The 19,559-nt window shown below is 39.7% G+C and overlaps 1 protein-coding gene across 2 annotated transcripts in view; it reads right to left on the reverse strand.

Moving 5' to 3' along the window:
- The window catches only part of REV3 (recovery protein 3), a 410,344-nt gene that overhangs the window by 289,548 nt on the left and 101,237 nt on the right, over positions 1–19,559 (reverse strand). For both annotated transcript variants that reach the window (XM_089402764.1, XM_089402765.1), the window contains exons 6-7: positions 18,798–18,840; positions 808–876 (exon numbers count right to left, since the gene is read on the reverse strand). In XM_089402764.1, the coding sequence (XP_089258890.1) occupies positions 808–876; positions 18,798–18,840 (112 nt within the window). The remainder of the gene's footprint in view (positions 1–807; positions 877–18,797; positions 18,841–19,559) is intronic.

Raw genomic sequence — 19,559 nt, forward strand, 5'->3', positions numbered from 1 at the left:
TTTGCCGTTTGCCTTCTTCACCAAATTTGTGCAAGTGATAAGCTTACAATGGAACATACAAATAAAACAACAGCAAAAGAATGCAAAGTTATTCCACTTGCTATGACACAACTATTCCATCCTGAATAGTAGATATAACAACAAGTGAATCAATTTACTAATCTTACCAATTATTTTCATGCCAAGACCCTCTCGTCCTTTGGTTGGGAGGAAAATACAAAAAGATGGGAGGGCATCTTATGTGAAGTATTTTTTAAACTAGATGACAAAAGCGACCTAATTCTAACCTATCTCTAAACAATGTCAGTAACGTTTAAAGTTACTATAATAGACGATGTCAATCCACCCTTCATGTCTCTAATCATTTTTGACATTTCAGGTCATCATTCACACCTTAAAACAAAAAACAAAACAAAAAAAATCAGAAGATAGAAAATGAGTTAATTCAGATATTTAAACTCAATACACATCTAGTCTCATCTTATAGGTTTATAGCCGTGAGTGTCAAACATCAAATACAAGGTCTGATTCTGATAAAAACATTTAATAAAAGAACATGCCAACATTATATGTTTTCACAATGGTAACAAACTGATAAAATTTTGACAAACAATGCTTCAAGAGGATTGGTATCATTTAGCTCAATCTAATTATGATCCAAAAGAATAACATTTACTATAGTTGCTCACTTTAAATATTTCACAATGGTTTATCTCTTCTTGTTGTAGCCAGAGAGATATTCCACAAGCAATTCATAAAATAAGTACTAAAGTGCTAAAAATTTCATTTAGGTGTTGTTACACTTACCAAGAACTGAAGAAGATAAGGTATATGAGATTCATGAGGCTGAAAAATACGACTCAGTATCCCACCACCCTGCAAAAAAGAGAATAATCACTTCCATGAGTATTCTAGAAGAAATGGTCAAATGGGACAACTAATATAAGCAAAATCATCAGCCTTTATTAACTAACAAGGTAAAAAAAAAATTATTGATAAAGTATTACAAAAATTCAGCCACAAAATTGGAATCAATAATGCCTTTAGTGAAGAAACAAAAATGGAAATAGTGTTTTGGGGAACATGACAAAAAGACTCATAACCAGCTATAATGTCACATCCATGGCCACAAGTCCCCAAACCATTGGTAAAGTGGTTTATGTTGAAGTTTTTGTAGCATCGGGCAGACATTCTCCCATGGGATCATGCTGATTTGACAAGGGGAGAATGATACATTCATCCAAGGGGCCATACCGATTTGGCTATAGGTGAATTGCCCAGTGGTAGTCTTTCTCCCATGGGGCCATGCTGATTTGGCTAGGGGAAATTGACCCACAATGTTGACATTGTGCTCGGGATGGAGTGATCTATTTTTAATAGAACAAGTTTGAATTGTTTATTGATTGGGTTTTTTCACACAACAGGGGGTAAACAATTCTAGTCTAATGTTGAGTACACGACTCAATATCCCACCACCCTGCAAAAAAGAGAGTAATCACTTCCATGAGTATTCTACCAGAAACAATGTCAAATGGGACAACTAATATAAGCAAATAGTTAACCTTTATTAACTAATAAGGTACAAAAAAGTTATTCATAAAGTATTACAAAAATTCAGCCACAAAGTTGGAATCAAATATGTCTTTAATAAAGGAACAAAAATGGAAATAGCATTTTGGGGAACATGACAAAAAGACTCATAACCAGCTATAATGTCACATCCGTGGCCATCAGTCCACAAACCATTGGTAAAGTGGTTTATGTTGAAGTTTTTGTAGCATCGGGCAAACATTCTCCCATGGGATCATGCTGATTTGACAAGGGGAGAATGATACATTCATCCAAGGGGCCATGCCGATTTGGCTAGGGGTGAATTGCCCAAGGGTAGTCTTTCTCCACGAGGCCATGCTAATTTCTCTAGGGGAAATTGGCCCACGATGCTGACATTGTGCTCTGGGATGGAGTGATCTATTTTTTATAAAGCAGGTTTGAATTGTTTATTGATTGGGGTTTTTCACCCAACAATGGGGTAAACAATTCTAGTCTAATGTTGAATTGTGACGTAGGCTCCATTATTAAGGGGGTTTCTTGTGATGAGGTGCCCCTTAATGGGTCTCCACTCAACATTAGAGCTTTATATAAATAGACAAGCATGTGAGAGGCAAATTATCAACATAGCAAGCTCATTTTATCTTTTCTAGTGGAGGAGAAATTTTCAGCTAAGGAGAAATTTGTTTTGGAGAATCATCATCATTTCTGCGCTTCTTGAAGCCGCACGTGTGACTACGTTCATCGAGTTTGACTAAGAGTTGACTGATCTGTTTTGACAAAATTTGACTAAGTTAATCGAGTTATTTGACCAAGTTTTTGGAGACTGCATGTGCAAGTTTGACTGCAACCGCAAATGCAAATTTGATTGTGGGAGTTGACAATAGGGCTGAGTTTGACAAAGCCAAAGCTTGATCACTAAGTTTACTTTTTTACTATTTGACCAATGTTGACTAAACAATAGTTTGACCAAGTTTGAATGGTATTTGACTTCTATTATTGGCACAAATTTCTAGACAAATTTGTGATTTGTAAACCTTGCTAAAAGACAAATTCTCCTCAAGAAAATATTGATGGGTTTTCTCCCAAGGTTCGGCGTTTTTGAAAAATTGTCTACTATGCACAGTTGTCTTTCTATGATCCTAATTGTTTCAGTTGCATTTACTATTGAGATTTTTTGTGTAATTATTCAATGATATCAGTGACTAGAGAAATATTGTTTGAAAATCATTAGGGAGTAAGTATCAAAGCAAAAAAATTGTATTCTACCGCAACTGCCATATAATTTCAACAGTTTATATGTTAAGAGTTGATCACTCAAAACTTATAACTTAATACAAAGTGTTGAATTTTCCTTGGGCCTTAGATCTGGTTTGAGGCTAATCACACACACAAACACACTAGGAACACTCAACTTACAAGCACTTTGCACAACGAAAATCTTCAGCAGTGAAATCAATTAAGTACATAGATATTTGAGCCCAAAGCTCGATTCTTTTATTGACAATTATTTTATTAGTCCATCAATAAAAGAATCATGGGGCTCTCATACAAGGGATCATTAAAGAAATTTTGAGGTCAAAAATAGGCCTCAAAACAAAAATGTACAACCAAAATCAACTTTATAAGAATCAATAGGATTCAAGATGATGATGTCAACCATGGCAGATGATTCACCATTTTTGGATTAAAAAGGTAAAAAATAAAAACTACCTTTCCAAGTCATATTTTCAACTTATCTCCCCACAGTTTTACTCAAATTTCAAGTGGGAGAACTCGTTGAATGCGGAATTTAATTCCTCATCCAAGGAGTACCCATGTTGCATACTTTAGATGGACACTACTATACGAAAAATGAGAAATACATGAAAAAACGTGATTTTTGTGCTCACGCTCGAAATTTGATTAAAATTGTGGGGAGGTAAGTTGAAATTACGAGTTGAAAATTTATTTTTTTCTCTTTTCCCTCCAAAATTTGATGAGATAATCCAATCTTATTTTAGTATTTACACTATTATTTTATAATATTCCTTAGGAGGCCTATTCTAGACCTCAAAATTTCTCTAATGCATGGCCCTTGATCCCTAGTACAGCTAGTAAACAAGGTCTACAAAAATAGGGCTTGAGATTTGCTTCTTTAGATCTGCAATCTACCAAATTAAGGGAGAACAAATACACATGACTTACTTGCTAATACAACCCTTGTAGTACCATCCCTTTTTGTCCTCATTTGTTAATGTCACATGGTTGTCTTTTGCCACACTTTCACACACTGATCTAGCTCTTTCCATATCTTTGTCATATCAGCTACTCACAATGATCTATTCCTTTAGATCTCCTACATATATCAACCTCAGAATACTTCAACAACTCACACTAAATTTTGTCCATCAGACTCACTGCATAATAGCCTTTTACCCTTGCTATTCAATGGTCCTTTCTTGAACAAACTTCAAATATCACACTCAACAACTCAAATTCTTCATAATAGTAGCCCTTACAATCCTACGTCGGCCTCTTCTTAGGCATGTAGTGCCTCGACCCTCTTCTACAGGTCCTCGAGCCGTCTTGGCCCTCTTTCTGTCTACGACCTAGCTTCAAAAAGTTGCAGCCCTTCTTTGTCTTGTCATTTCAGGCCTTTTGGCCTACCTCCACATAAATCTAGGGCTTTGGACCCCACACAAGACATAGATCTGTACCAACAGTGTGGTTTCTCCTTGTCCAGGACCTCAGAGAAAACTCGGCAACCTTAAGAACCCTTAACATCAGCTGTTTTTGTGCCTTCCAGCAAATCAGACTGTGGAGAAATAATTTTGGCCTCCTTCTCTGGGGCATATACGCTTCCACTTCATATATGTGACTTCCCTCTTGGCTTATGATCTCACAAGGTGAGTTGTTATAATTTAGTACTATTCACATTCACAAAAACCCTCTAGTTCACCCTTTATCCTTCTCAGCATTTATGTTCACACTAGTTGAGGCACTCGACCTCCCTCAAAGGTTATATATCTTCTTCATTGGCCTTAACCTAACCCTAAGCAAAACTTGACCTTTCTCTTCAACCCTCCAAAATCTCGATTACCTCGCTGCTTCTCTAACCCTTTGACTCGGCCTCATAGAACAGATGATAACATTGTCGCAATCTTTTTCCAAAAGCAGCTCTCGACCTCCATGAGAAAAACTCAACCCTTCTTATGAATAAAATATATATAATATTATAAAATAATACAAATAATGTAAACATTAATAATAATACATAATGATTAATTAACGAGTAATTAATTAATTAAGAGGTATGTCCCTAAGGGCATGATCGTTCGTAAAGAGGTATCTGCCTAGGGTATATAAGTAGGCCTTCACCCTAATTATAAATATCACATCAATTCTTGTATACACTATTCAATATACATTACTATCCTACTATGGATGTTTACATCTTTGAAGTATTTTGAAGATTATTCCGCTGTGTATACGAACTTTGTTCGTTACGTTGGTATCAGAGCCACATTCTCTAATCCCATCCTTTGACCATTAAAGTCTTTGTCAACCTTGTTGTCGTGCAATTGAAGCATTTCGCTACACAGAGCTGGAGTTCCTCCATCTTCGCCAATTGGCCCTTGGCCATAAAAGAAAAAAATCTAAAAAAAGAGAAAAAGAAATAAAATATTTCAAAGATGTAAACATCCATAATAGGACAAGTAATGTATATTGTGTTGGCATTATGATTCTGGTATGGCTCTATGTTACAGGTGTTGTACTTGATGGCAACTCACTCAAGTGGCAATGCTCTGTTCAGGCTCTCAAAATGTTGGAAATTAAGAGGCACGCAGGTGAATGGTTCAAAAGGTGCGGACCCGCAGGTACGCCGGCCAGGAAGTGCGTTCATACCCGCAGGTTACCCGTTCATGAGGTGCGGACCCCCAGTTCACTCACTTCAAGGCAGAGAAGTGCGCTCACGTGGGGTTTCTTATGTTTGGCCCGTGGTATTTAGCCCGCCGTTCTTGATTCTATGGTTTTGGCCCGTGGTATAGGATCTAATTTAGCCCCGGTTTGATCCCTTGTATTGGTTATTGATGGTTTTGTCCCATGGTGTGAATAAGGGCTTGACTATAAATAGGGAAGGAGATCACTTGGCTAATGTATCTTTGCAAATTGAATATCTTAAGATCTGAAATATTGGTTTATCGGTTTAAAAGGCTTGATCTATATAAAAGTGAAGTTAAAAGTGAATCTATGAAGTGTGATCTCTCGGGCGCATGATCAGATCTGGGCATCTGACTGTCAGTGGCTCTTCGGAGGTTTGTTAATTCGGTTCAAATCAAAGGTCCGCAGGTATTTCACGGTTCAGGTGCGGAGGACCGCAGCTCAGTGAAAGGTGCAGTGCGGTGGTACGCGGCCCACAGAAAGACACAGTGCGTGGGATCGCAGCGCGATCGAAGGCGCAGTGCGGAGATGCAGTAAAGGTACGCGGCATAATAGAGGGTACAGTGCGGAGGTGCGCAGCGAGCCAGAAGAAGCAGTGCGGAGCAAGGTCCGAGATACGCGGCGCGATAGAAGGAGAAGTTGCGGATATACATAGAAGTACGGCGCGCGATAGAAGAAGCAGGTGCGTTGGCACAGCAAAGGTTCGCAGTCAGGTGAAAGGCAAGTTGCGGGGATACGCAGCGAAGCAGACGGAGCTCTGCGTGGATACGCAGGAAAACAAAAGGCGGGGTGCGGAGTCACGCAATCCAGATAAGGAAAAACTGCGGATCTGTCTTGAAACATTTGTTGGTTAGCTTTTATCTCCTGCTACAGAGTTCTGGGTTTATATTTCTGGTACTATCTTTCTGTTTACAGCATTATGAGAAGTTGGGTGATTCTTGGTTGATTATATAAGGAGTTTGGGTAATTTGCATGTACTTGATGATTATTTGATATTCTTGGATCCAGTTTGAAAATTTATGAAAACTGGTCCTTGAAAGAAAAGAAGTAGGGGGTTGTAGCTCCCTTCCAGGAGAGACTGGAAAACGAGAGAGAGTTGTAGCTCTCTACAGGTTGTAGCCTGCGTACTGGTAAAGGACTGCACCAGTACAAAATCATTGTAAAAGGAGTTTCTAATTGAAAGAAGATAGAGACATATTGCAACAGGTGGTTTTCACCCACATTGGGTTTCCACCTTATATCTGGTGTTATTTGGTGTGACTATCTGTTTTTCTTGTTCATGCTCATTATTTTATGATACTGACATACAAAGTAATGATCAATATTTGAAGAATATAAATAAGGAAGATATATTGAAAAGAATTTGATAATACTGATTCACCCCCCTCTCAGTATTATTTCCAGCATATTGAATATATTGAATTAACTTTGTTCGTTACAGTCGTATCAGAGCATTCCTCTGAGTATATGTACTTTCCTTATGAGAGAGTTTAATTCATCAACATATACATCAATCAAAATAGCATATCTTTAATAAGATCACATAGACAAAAAACTGACCATCTGTTGATTTGGGGTAGCATCGGATGTGCTCTAGCCACGAAATTTGGTGGAGAGGTTGGGGCACATGAGATCTCCAATACCTAGAAAGGGTTTGGGCAGATTCTAAACAGATTAGGAGATATTAAAATAATTAATATTTTTAATGGAATCCCTAAGTCTAAACTTAGGGAAAATAAAATATTAATGTGTATTAATATGAATCTGTGTTATAGTGGTCCAAAAGACATGAATCAAGCCAGATCTAATCTTGGCCATTGATTAGGGACTTAATCTCGGCCGTTCAGATGTCAACAGGAAAAGTATAAGAGGAGGCTTGAGGGTCACTTGGAGTGTACACCAAAGTGATCAGTCATTCTATTCTCTAGAGCAGGGTTTGATAAGAGAGATAGAATCAGTGGTCGGGAGAGCAGCTGAGGGGCATTGAGTACAGAGAAGGCAGAGATTGTGTCGGGAGAGCAGTGCAGCAGCCAAGGAGAGTGACGCAGAGCCAACAAGGGCTCATGCAAGGCCACATAGAGGCAATCAAGTGCTGCTCAGAGCACCAAGAGGCCCAAAAAGCTGACGCAGGGCCTCTTGGGGCTCACGCAGGCCAAGAAAGGCTGACGCAGGGCCTCTTGGGGCCCACGCAGGCCAAGAAAGGCTGACACAGGGCCAGCGTGAGACAGAGAGGGGTTGACGCAGTCTAGATTGGGCAGACGCTAGGGTTGCAAAGTAGTGTTGTGTGTAGAGGAGCTACCGGAAGGATTTTCCGGGGTTTCAACCACGAGATTTCTCTCAAACTGTGAGGTATAGATGCTAAGGAAATTCTCTGTTGGGTAGGCCAGTTTCACACCCAGATTGTACTCTGATATTGCTTAATAAGAAAACCCTCGGATAACTGCACCGGTTTTCCCGCATTAGGTTTTTCCGGGCACATTGGTCCAAAAATAATGGTGTCATGTGGTGTGTTTGTTCTTGTTTCTTTCAGTTGTTGATCTGGAATATGTTGAGCATGTACTGGTGTTTATTTTCAGTGTTTACTTTGTAAATAACTTGTTAAAGAAAAATGGTAGGAATAAATCAAAAAAAGTGCATGAAGGGTTTCAAAACTAAGTAAACTTAGAAACTTCAACATGGGATCAGAGCGTGATTGCAAATCACAAGAGGACTAAAAGACATCAGCCGAGCGGAGCAATAGCAGCAGAAAACAATGGTGCCGAGGTGACAAAAGTTGTTTCTAGCAGCGCAGAAGCCAAGAAGTGTGTAGCAGAGCCAGCCAGAGCCACGCAAAAGAAGTCGGGAGCTACGCAGAGCCTCAGAGAGGACAACGTTGCTGACGTAGAGGGCCACAGGGTTGACGCAGGGCATCCCAGGGCTAACGCAGACCCATCTGGGGTGATGCAGAGCCAACGTGAGGCAAATAGGGGCTGACGCAATTCACAGAGAGGCAGTTGCTGGAGTCTAGAAGGCTACAGAAATATTGCAGAGTTGGAGCTAGTGAGGTACTGTAGTCAGAACAGTACTTGATAGAGCAGGGCCAGAGGAGTTGTTACCGAGGGTTTCTAGCTGAGGGTTTCTAGCCGAGGAACCTGCATTAGCAGTGCAATTGCACAAGACAATCAGAGTAGGGGGCATCTCGACAAGCGGTAGAAGGATTTCCAGGAGGGAAATCAAGATTCAGAGGGAGTCCAGAAGAGAACTTCCAGACACCAAGTAGAGACTCAGAGGAGTCGAACAGAGAACTTCCAGGAAGGAAGTAGAGGAGCATCATGGCACTACACGAGGTAAGAGACCAGGATAGATTGAACGGAGCATCGAACTTCACAGTCTAGAAGGCCAGAATCTTATCAGTGCTTGACAGGAATCATGTCAAGAACTTCACCTTGAAGGTTATAGCTATCACAGTTGACCCCAATGATAACGACAAGTACAAAGAGGTGATGGCGAGGGCCAAGTGCATTATCCTTGGCAGGGGTCAAGGATCATGTGGTACCACATATAGCCAAGAAGGAAACGACAGGTGAGATGTGGGAGGCTCTCAAGAACCTGTACCAACATACTTTTGTGCAGAGAAGAATGTTGCTCGAGAACCAGATGAGGTCGTATCTGATGAAGAAGGGTTAATCGATTGACACCTTCCTCGGAGGACTAAATGAGATCCGAGACCAGTTTACTGTTATAGGAGCGACACCGGATCAGGAACCTATGGTGAGGACAGCCCTGAATGTTGTCTCAGAAGATTGGGAAGTGTTTGTCCAGAGTATCCTGGGGAGAGGGACTCTCCCACCTTGGGAAGAGATGTGGGGAGCTCTTTGCCAGGAAGAGATCAGACGGCAGTCGAAGACTAGTAACAGCAGCAAAGGGATCAAGGTCAAGCAGGAGGAGGAGGATGTGGCCCTAGCATCTGAGGAAAAGCAGGAGAAGCGAAAGAAAGAAGAGATCTCTCCAAGATCAAGTGCTTTCACTGTGGGGAGATGGGTCATTATGCGACCCAGTGCCCAAGGAAGAAGAGTAAGGGAGAGTCTTCCAAGACTAAGGCAACGCCAGCACAAGCAGAGAAGGAAGTTTTGACAGACGATGACTGTGCCATTAGTGCACACACACCACTTGAGCAGAAGTGGGGAGACATTGAGTTGTAGTTAGATGGACTACAGGCAATGAGGGGCAGGATCCTCGAGGTACCCAGCCTCTTGGATTAGACCTTGCTACGGGAGCCCCGATGAGGAGTAGCAGCACTGGTTGGGTGGGTAGAGACGGATGCGGATGGAGCGGCAAAGAGAGCTACAGTGCAGGAGTCCCGAGACAGCGCAGATCTAGCAGGCTGCAGCAATGCGAGAGGCACAAGGGTGTTGCACCAGTGCAAGAAGGCACAGCGAGGTGTGCAAAAGTGCGAGATGCAGGCAGTTGTTGCAGCAGCGCAGAGGTCAAAGAGAGGGAGCACTTGCCAGTGGCAAAGGGAACTTCAGCATTAGTGGGTGTTTCTAGCCCAACAGGGATGTCAGTTGGGAGATCAATTACTTACTTCAAAGTAACTGAGTTGCAGTGCAGCAGTGGGCAGCACGATGCAACATGATGAGAGGAAGTGCAGTGCAGATGTAGAATGGAGGAAGGACCAACAGTGGCACGGATGCAGAGGGAGTTGTCGTACAGATGCAGCAGTGGCAGTCGCAGAAACCATGGCAGCAGTACAGGATGCAGCAATGCAGAGGATGTTAGGCAGGAATGTTGGATCAGCAGGATCGATGCCGGATGATCAGAGTAATACTCAGTAAGGAGTATTGCTAGAGCACATCCTCGCTAAGAGGGAGTGTGATTTGGGGTAGCATCAGATGTGCTCTAGCCACGAAATTTGGTGGAGAGGTTGGGGCACATGAGATCTCCAATACCCAGAAAGGGTTTGGGCAGATTCTAAACAGATCAGGAGATATTAAAATAATTAATATTTTCACTAGAGTCCCTAAGTCTAAACTTAGGGAAAATAAAATATTAATGTGTATTAATATGAATCTGTGTTAGAGTGGTCCAAAAGACATGGATCAAGCTAGATCTAATCTTGGCCATTGATTAGGGACTTAATCTCGGTCGTTCAGATGTCAACAGGAAAAGTATAACAGGAGGCTTAAGGGTCACTTGGAGTGTACACCAGAGTGATCAGTAATTCTATTCTCTAGAGTGGGGTTTGCTAAGAGAGATAGAATCAGTGATCGGGAGAGCAGCTGAGGGTCATTGAGTACAGAGAAACAGAGAGGGTAGAGATTGTGTCAAGAGAGCAGCGCAACAACCAAGAAGAGTGACGCAGAGCCAGCAAGGGCTCATGCAGGGCCATGCAGAGGCAGCGAAATGTTGCGCAGAGCATCAGAAAGGCCAGCGTGTCTGACGCAGAGGCCCAGAAAGGTGACACAAGGCCTCTTGGGGCTGACGCGAGCCAAGAAATGCTGACGCAGGGCCAGCGTGAGACAAAGAGGGGCTGACACAGTCCAGAATGTGCAGACGCTGGGGTTGCAGAGCAGTTTTGTGCTGAGGAGCTGCCGGAAGAATTTTCCAGGGTTTCAGCCACGAGATTTCTCTCAAACTTTGAGGTATAGCTACTAAGGAAATTCTCTTTTGGGTAGGCCAGTTTCGGCACCCAGATTGTACTCTGATATTGCTTAATAAGAAAACCCTCAGATAGTTGCACCAGTTTTCCCGCATTTGGTTTTTTCGGGGACATTGGTCCAAAAATAATGGTATCATGTGGTGTGTTTGTTCTTGTTTCTTTTAGTTGTTGATCTGTAATATGTTGAGCATGAACTGGTGTTTATTTTCAGTATTTACTTTGTAAATAACTTGTTAAAGAAAAATAACAAGTAGGTAGGAAGAAATCAGAAAAAGTGCATGAAGGGTTTCTAAACTAAGTAAACTTAGAAACTTCAACACCATCAAGATGACCTCCCACAAGTGCCAAGCCAACTCTCCAATATCAATACAATGATTCCTTCAATTAGGTCTGAAATTTCTTTAGCCATAGCCACAGGCCTTGCATGATCCACAGAAAGATAGTACCACAAATCTCGCATAAGTCACAGAAATATGGTGCCACATAACTTAGAAGTCACAAATATATGGTACCACAAAACTCGCATAAGTCATAGATATATGATGCCACAAAAACTAAGACACAAAAATATGGTGCCACAGAAGTGCAAAAGTCAAAGATATGATGCCACAAAACTCACATATGTCACAGAGATTAGATGCCACAGAACTCACATATGCCACAGAACTTGCATGATTCACAGAGATAGGATGCCACAGAATTGCACACATGCAATAGAAGATATAAGCCAGAGATTCGCAAGGTTCCCTAGAGATATTTGCGCACCAAAATAGAGATACAAGATATGATCTGAAAACTACCTTGAATGAGAGTGAATAGACTCAATATATAGTTATTCATCCAGGCGAAAAGACATGGCTCTTAGGCAGGCCAACATGATCTAAGAGGGCCAACTTGGACACTTTTTGGGGTAATAAACCAATAATTATAAATTCAAATTTTCTCTTTCGATTTTACTAATGAAAATACCACAACTACCATTTTTCAACACTCCCTCTCAATTAGGGAGGTACTTTTCATTCTCTCTCAAGATCAACTCCCCAACCAATCCATTGCTCTCTCAGTAATAACCCTAGGGAGAGATCAAAAGTATAAGACTCATCATTAGGAAAGATACATAGCATCAGACTCATCCTGTAAACCAAAACCCAATGGCATCAAGGTCAAAGCCCAACTGACCATGGGATCAGTCAATATTATTCATGAGGCCAAACTCTCCAACCATAAGCAATGGTTTCTTAAGCACAATAACCCAAGGGAGTAATCAAATTCAATATCTACGACCGTCTCACTGGTCTCTCAGTCAAACAACATGACTCAAATCAGGATCAAACTCTCCAACCATACCACTGGTTTCTCGATCAAACCCAATGACCTAAGAGAGTACACAGGGTCCATCTCCCCAACCATTAACAAAGATCTCTTAGTCAATCTCAATGACCTAAGAAAGGAATCTCTATCTTACTATCAAACTCCCCGACTATATAGTCTCTTAGTCCACGACCCAAGGAAGGAGTCCTAATCTCAATGTCAAAAGGGTCAATCTCCCCAACCATATGGTCTCTCAATCAAATGTAATGACATAAGGGAGAGTACTCAAAATCATTGTCCCTAACCAAGCCTATTGATCTCTTAGTCAAACACAATGACCTAACGAATCACTCCAAACCTCAAAACCAATCTCCCCAACCATAAGGTTTCTTAGCCAAACTCAATGACCCATGGGAGTAACCAAAACAATCTTCCCAACCATAAACCATGGCTTCTCAACCAAGCCCAAGGGAGATTCATGATGCTATACAATCAATGTTTCCTCTCTCAAAGAGAGGGATTCTCAACCATCCCAAGCTCCTCTCAGAAGTAAGCAAACTTCATTGGGATAGTGGCTTTGTCAAAACATCAGCAACCAGCTTATCGATAGAAATGTATTCAAGCCTCACAGCTCTTCTTAGGACAACATTCCAGATATAGTGACACTTGATCTCAATGTGCTTCGAGCTATTATGAAAAAGCAAATTCTCCAAAAGCTTCACACAACTTTGATTGTCACAATATATCACAGTCAATTCCAACACTTGATCAAACAAACCGGTAGACAACTTTTGAATCCCAAACTGCTTTACAACAGGCTGAACAATCAGCTATATGCTCAGCTTCAGTCGTGCTAAGTGCAACAGAGGTATGCACCATACTCATTCATGATATCTAGGCTAAAACAACATCCATAAGTGCATCTAGCCTAATCATATTTCATGCAGCTGCAATTCACCATTCAATGGTGTCAAGAAAATATTTCAATATATGTTTCGCTACAATGTAATGCGCACGCCAGAGCATAGCAAATATCAGGTTTCAGATAGTTCAAGAGCCAATAAGTTGATGATACAAAGAAGGATTAGAATCAAGGTCTTGCAATTTCTTCAAATTTCTCATCATGGAGATGTCCATGGACTCGCAGCCCATCACACAAAATTTTTGAAGGATTTCAACAAGCTTATGCAATACCTTCAATTTCATATAGTAATATATTAGACAAAGATCCTTCAATCGGCTCCCTCTTACACTGGACAAAGAAGTCCTCGGCCCTTGCCAAAAACATATCATCACATAGAAGAAAAATCATGGGCTCATCTTCAACAAATTCAGATCAGCATCGCTCTTCAAAACTTTTATCCATCTACATCTTGGAAGTCACAACTGGCTTGTTTTCATCATAGATCAAAACATGTTTCAATTTGGCTTCTATGTCTGTTGCCTCCAAGTACAAAGCTTTATCCAATACAAGACTTCTTGTCACAAACTTTAGTTTGTTCTTCCATTCATTAATTACCACATCTATGGTAACCTTCATTATGTACCTGCAATCCACGCTAGGAGGCCAAGGAAAAACAAACACAACCAAAACGAATACAAAGACAAGACATTGATAGTAAAAATGACAACAATAGTAATAATTAAGAAAGAGAGATATAAAGTACTTATCTCTTGAGAATATATCAGCGCCCTCTTAATCTTTAGCCTTCTTGCATCCAACCTGCAAATCAACTTCATCATCAAGATGTCATTTCTTTAGGAGTTAGGGTTTCGTCTTTCAAGCAAAAGCAATCAATCCATAAGCCCTAGCCTTTCTTCTCCAACTCTTTTTGTCTAGTTAGGGTTAATAATTGTTTAGCTAGGGATTTAACTCCAAACCCTAATAATTCTTCAAGTTTAATCTAGGGTTTACAAACTCTAGATGTGTAACATTCGTTCTTGCATTCTTTCCCAACTTCATCATTATTGTTTTCAATATCAACATATTGAATGATCAGTCCTAGGATTTTGTCCACAAACCTATTATGAACAAAGTTGGTAACTCAGAGGAAAGTTGTGATACCAATGTTATCATTACGATATTTACATTATTTTTTATATAAATTATATTCAAAACAAAACCCTAGGGCTTTCTAGTTCAAACCCTTGCTAGGGATTACAAACCCAGAACATCCCTAAAATCTTGACGTCTTGAAGAGGAGCGTCGACCTCTTACTATATCTGCCTTGCTTAGCAAATGGTGTAACCTTGACATCATTGCATTTATTTCAATTTCCAAAGCTACATGCTTTCAATGATCTTCAAATCAAGAAACTCTTTTATCATAACATCATTGTAACAGCAGCATTTGCTCTTGCAATAAATTCCATCATTGAGGTCTACGGCTTATACTCAAATATGCAAGCTCTTAGTCATTTAGGACTGTATCAAGAGAATCTTTGACAGATTTAGCAGACCTTTTAAAGAAGCTTCCAGGCCTTGTTCAATACTTGAGATTCCAAAGTAATCTCCTATAGGCTATCACTATTCCTTTCATTTGCAGAATTGCAACTTGTTCATCTCCTAATGGTTCTTAATTGAGATACTAAGCCACCCATCATTGTTATATTGTTTTGAAGGTTAGAATAAAAATCAAAGGGAGATTAGACAGAAGGTAAATGTCAATGCTTTCCATAATTGATTGCAAAAATTTCAAGTTTCAACATATTCTGGATTTAAGCCTTCAGACTTTAGTGACAAACTTCGTTCTAATACAACTTTTGTTCTTTTCACAAAGGCAATAATTTATGACAAAAAGAATATATTTCAGATCAATCAGGTTGGTTTCTTTGCAATGTATTTCGTCCTTTTCATGTATAGAAAAGAGTCCCCTTCAAGCAATCTGAGTATCATAGACCTTTGGTCACACCATATATTCGAATCCTCCATGGACTTGAGCCACAAACTGAGATGAGCTTGGACTACAGACCATACTATAGAGTTGATCTTGGACTTCTAGATTTCAAATGTTAACACAGACTTGTGCACAAAATTGTGCTCAGAACCTTGGCCTGCAAAAGGTCTTCTTTAAAAGCAATCTCGAACAGGCCTCAAAATTTGTCACTTTTTTCAGAGATGAAGAGGTTTGGACTAGTCTCCTTCCACAGAATTATACCAACTCGGATTTGAATTCAATTTTGGATCACTGATCCTTCCACAGATGCTCGGACTTGTCACAGTTCCACATATGCTTGAACTGGTCATAGTTCCATAGAGAGGACAACTTCGGTCTTCACTCGGATTAATTACTACTTGGACCATAGAGGATTAGTTACTAAGATATCCACAGGGATGAGGAGGCTTAGACTTTTTCGAGAGAAAAGCGCTTCTTATCACCATATATGGGCATCTTCTTCAAAGCTCAGATCATTATCTCGCACTTGCATTTTCACAGAGATAACATTACTACCACAAAGAGTTCGGATGACAATACTTACCTCAGAGAGTTCAAATGCCTTGAATAATATTACCACAGAGGAAACACGAATGCCACAGAAGGCTTGGACGCCTCAGACTTTCTGTCCTTCAATAACGGAGAAATGTCACAAGGAACTCAACCCTTTAGAGAGAACTCAGATCATCATCAATAAGTAGATTTTGGCATCAACCACAAAGGTAGTTTGGATCCCATATCAAACTGCTCTTTAATCCTTGCTCTGATACCATGTTGATTTTCCTAGTTGTGACATGCAAGAACAAATTTCTTGAAGATAACTACCTTAAATGATACATTATTATTTTCTTCATATCGCATTCACATCAAGCAGTCATAGATAAGAAAATTTCAAACAAAATCATAGTAGAGAAGTAGAAAATCACTGTAGAGACAGTAAGACAAGGGACACCAAAATTTTAGTCATTGACCAGAGCAAACTCCACAAGGGGGAAAACCCAACAATCTTTCCTTATGAGAGAGAGTTCAATTCATCAAAATCTACATCAATCAAAATAGCATATCTTTGATAAGATCACATAGACAAATACTGACCATCAAGTTGACCTGCCACAAGTGCCAAGCCAGCCCTCCAATAACAATACAAAGATCCCTTCAATTAGGTATGAAATATGCTTTAGCCATCACCACAGACCTTGCATGGTCCATAGAAAGATGGTACCACAAAACTCGCATAAGTCACAGATATATGGTGCCACAGAAATCGCAAAAGTCACAGATATATCGTGCCACATGACTCGCATAAGACATAGATATATCGTGCCACAGGACTCGCATAAGACATAGATATATCGTGCCACAGAACTCGCAGAAGTCACAGATATATGGTGCCACAAAACTCGCAGAAGTCACAGATATATGACACCACAAAACTCGCATAAGACACAGAGATATGGTGCCACAAAACTCGCAAAAGTCACAGATATATGGTGCCACAGAACTCGCATGAGTCGCAGAGATAGGATGTCGTAGAACTTTCATATGCCAAAGAGATAGGATGCCACAGAACTCTCAAGAGTCACAAAGATAGGATGCCACAAAACTGCGCAAATGCCATAGAAGATATAAGCCACGGATCCGCAAGGTTCCCCAGAGATATTTGTGCACCAAAAAAGAGATGCAAGAAATGATCTAAATCTGCCTTGAATGAGTGAATAAGCTCAAAATATAGTTAATTGTCCATGTGAAAAGACGTCTCTTGGGCAAGGTCGACATGATCTACGAGGGTTGACTTGGACACTTTGTGGAAAAATAAACCAATAATTATAAATTCAAATTCCATAGAAGACATAAGCCACAGATCCGCAAGGTTCCCCAGAGATATTTGCGCACCAAAACAGAGATACAAGAAATGATCTAAATCTGCCTTGAATGAGTCAATAAGCTCAATATATAGTTAATTGTCCATGTGAAAAGACGTGTCTCTTTGGCAAGGTCGACATGATCTATGAGGGTTGACTTGGACACTTTGTGGGGTAATAAACCAGTAATTATAAATTCAAATTATCTCTTTTGATTTTGATAATGAAAATATTAACAGCAGCTACCATTTTTCAACATGTTATGTGTGGGTCTACCACAAGAAAGCTTGAAGAAAGTTTCTAGGTACCAAACAAATCCTAAAGGAGGCTAGAATGGCATGACATAAGGTTGTGAAACCAGTTGATATCAGGACAATTCCAACAATGGAAGGATCCTTACATACAAGTAAAGGGTAACAAGACAAGTATGCAAATAAAAGAGAAGAAGATTATCAAAACTATACACATGTTCACTCAATTTTGTTTACTAATATAGTGTATAAAAGTATTGGGAGACTGATCGAACTTCACCAAGTCTCCAAGAAAAGCATAATAAAGTGGGTGTGATAAACTGAGAGCAACACACCCAAAAGAGATGTGGAGTACAAATATAATAGTATAATACATGTACACACATGTTCACTTGACTAAAGCCCAAGGGGTTAGCTTAATCAATTGTTGCCAATTGTTTCTAGGCATTTTAGTTACTTCCATGCCCACAAGTCCCAATTTGAATCCCACTAGATGAGGCACACTAGTCTGTGCCAACAAGTTTACTACAGACGCCATTCATGAATATGGAGAAGCATCCCTTTACAAGATTTGCCTCGGAAAATAAAAAATAATTAAATAAACAAATTATTAGATTATCTTCCTCAAAAAAGCAAGTGATCAGCCTTCTATTGACATGGACGCCAAGGTTCAAAATCGTTCACGTGGGTGTGGATGAGGCCAAGTGCAATCCCCAAGTGATTTTAATTTTTAACAGCATAGAAATGCCCCTCTCATAGCATGGCTGCTTAACAAAAGGAGAGTTGTACGTTTTTTAAGCTGCATTTCCTAAAAAGAGAACCTTAAACCTTTTAAATTGCTGATAAAGTATATCTAAGAGTAATACTAAATACTAGATAGTTTTGTCTCCATCAAAAAAATGTATCGAGTTCTACCCAAGATAGTGTGGACCTTCACCATTTCAAAAAAGATAAAGGATGTCACCATTAACAATTTGACCATGCAAAACTATAATTTTCATTAGACCTCACCAAGTCATGTCAGTTTACATCAATGTAGCAAAAGAGATTAATATTAACATGAAAGTCTTCTATGAAAGAACAAGGAGGCTAATAAGTAAAGAGATAAAGAATGGACCAATAAACCCATGGGAAGAAACGACCATAAGAATGATCTGTTTCTCAAATCTAGCCTCACTAAAGCCAATGAGTTCCCCAAGGGAAGGAAACATGACACATCCACAGATACAAGACCACAAGCCACCATAGTCAATAGCATGATGAAGACCAAGATCCAATTCTTACCAACATAATGTTTAAAAAAACTGATTGTGAATATATAAGCTTACCAGGAGCAAAGCAGCTACACGGGTACCTTCGTGTGGATAATATCTGTCATCATCAAGGTCTCCAACACAACAACTTTTCCATTTCTAAGAAAGAATTGAATTCAAAAGTTGAGAATAAAAATTTCATTAATCAGACTTATTTGAGATAGAGCCGAGAACGAGCAAATTACTTTGCCAAATGGCACTCAAAAAATAAGAAGAAGACTATAAATTGTGTCAAACATCAACATTACTAAATATCAGTGTTCCAAGTAAAGTCTTTACATTCCTTTTGCCTTATAAACACTGTCAAACATCACTCAAAAATCAGAAATCAGTGTTCCAAGTAGTCTTTTTATTCCATTTATCCCATAAATACTGTCAAATTTGTTTATCACTCAAAGATCAATTTTGAAACAAAACAGGAGAAGCTGGATAAATGAGTAAACCAGCAAGCCCATGAGGGAAACATGGCACTGCAGTTGAGATAAAGAATTTCAATTTGATCAAGAAGATAAAGATTCAAACAAAATAGAAAATGCTTGTGTGCTAAGCTCAATGAACTGTTACTCATTTGCATAGCACAGTGGCAGTTATAAAATCAGATTCACTTCACTGCTAAAATATCAAGTGACAAGAAAGAGAGTAGATAAGATACGAAATTAGTTGTAATTTGCATTGTTGATAATATCAGCGATATTTGAAAATATCGTGATATTTTCGGCAAAATAGATATATTGCCGAGAAAATATCGCGATATTTTCGGCAAAACGATATATCGAA

Source organism: Pinus tabuliformis, chromosome 2_1 (assembly GCF_031772625.1).
Source record: "Pinus tabuliformis cultivar Carrire ecotype Pingquan chromosome 2_1, CPIR1, whole genome shotgun sequence".
In the NCBI taxonomy this organism is placed as follows: domain Eukaryota; kingdom Viridiplantae; phylum Streptophyta; class Pinopsida; order Pinales; family Pinaceae; genus Pinus; species Pinus tabuliformis.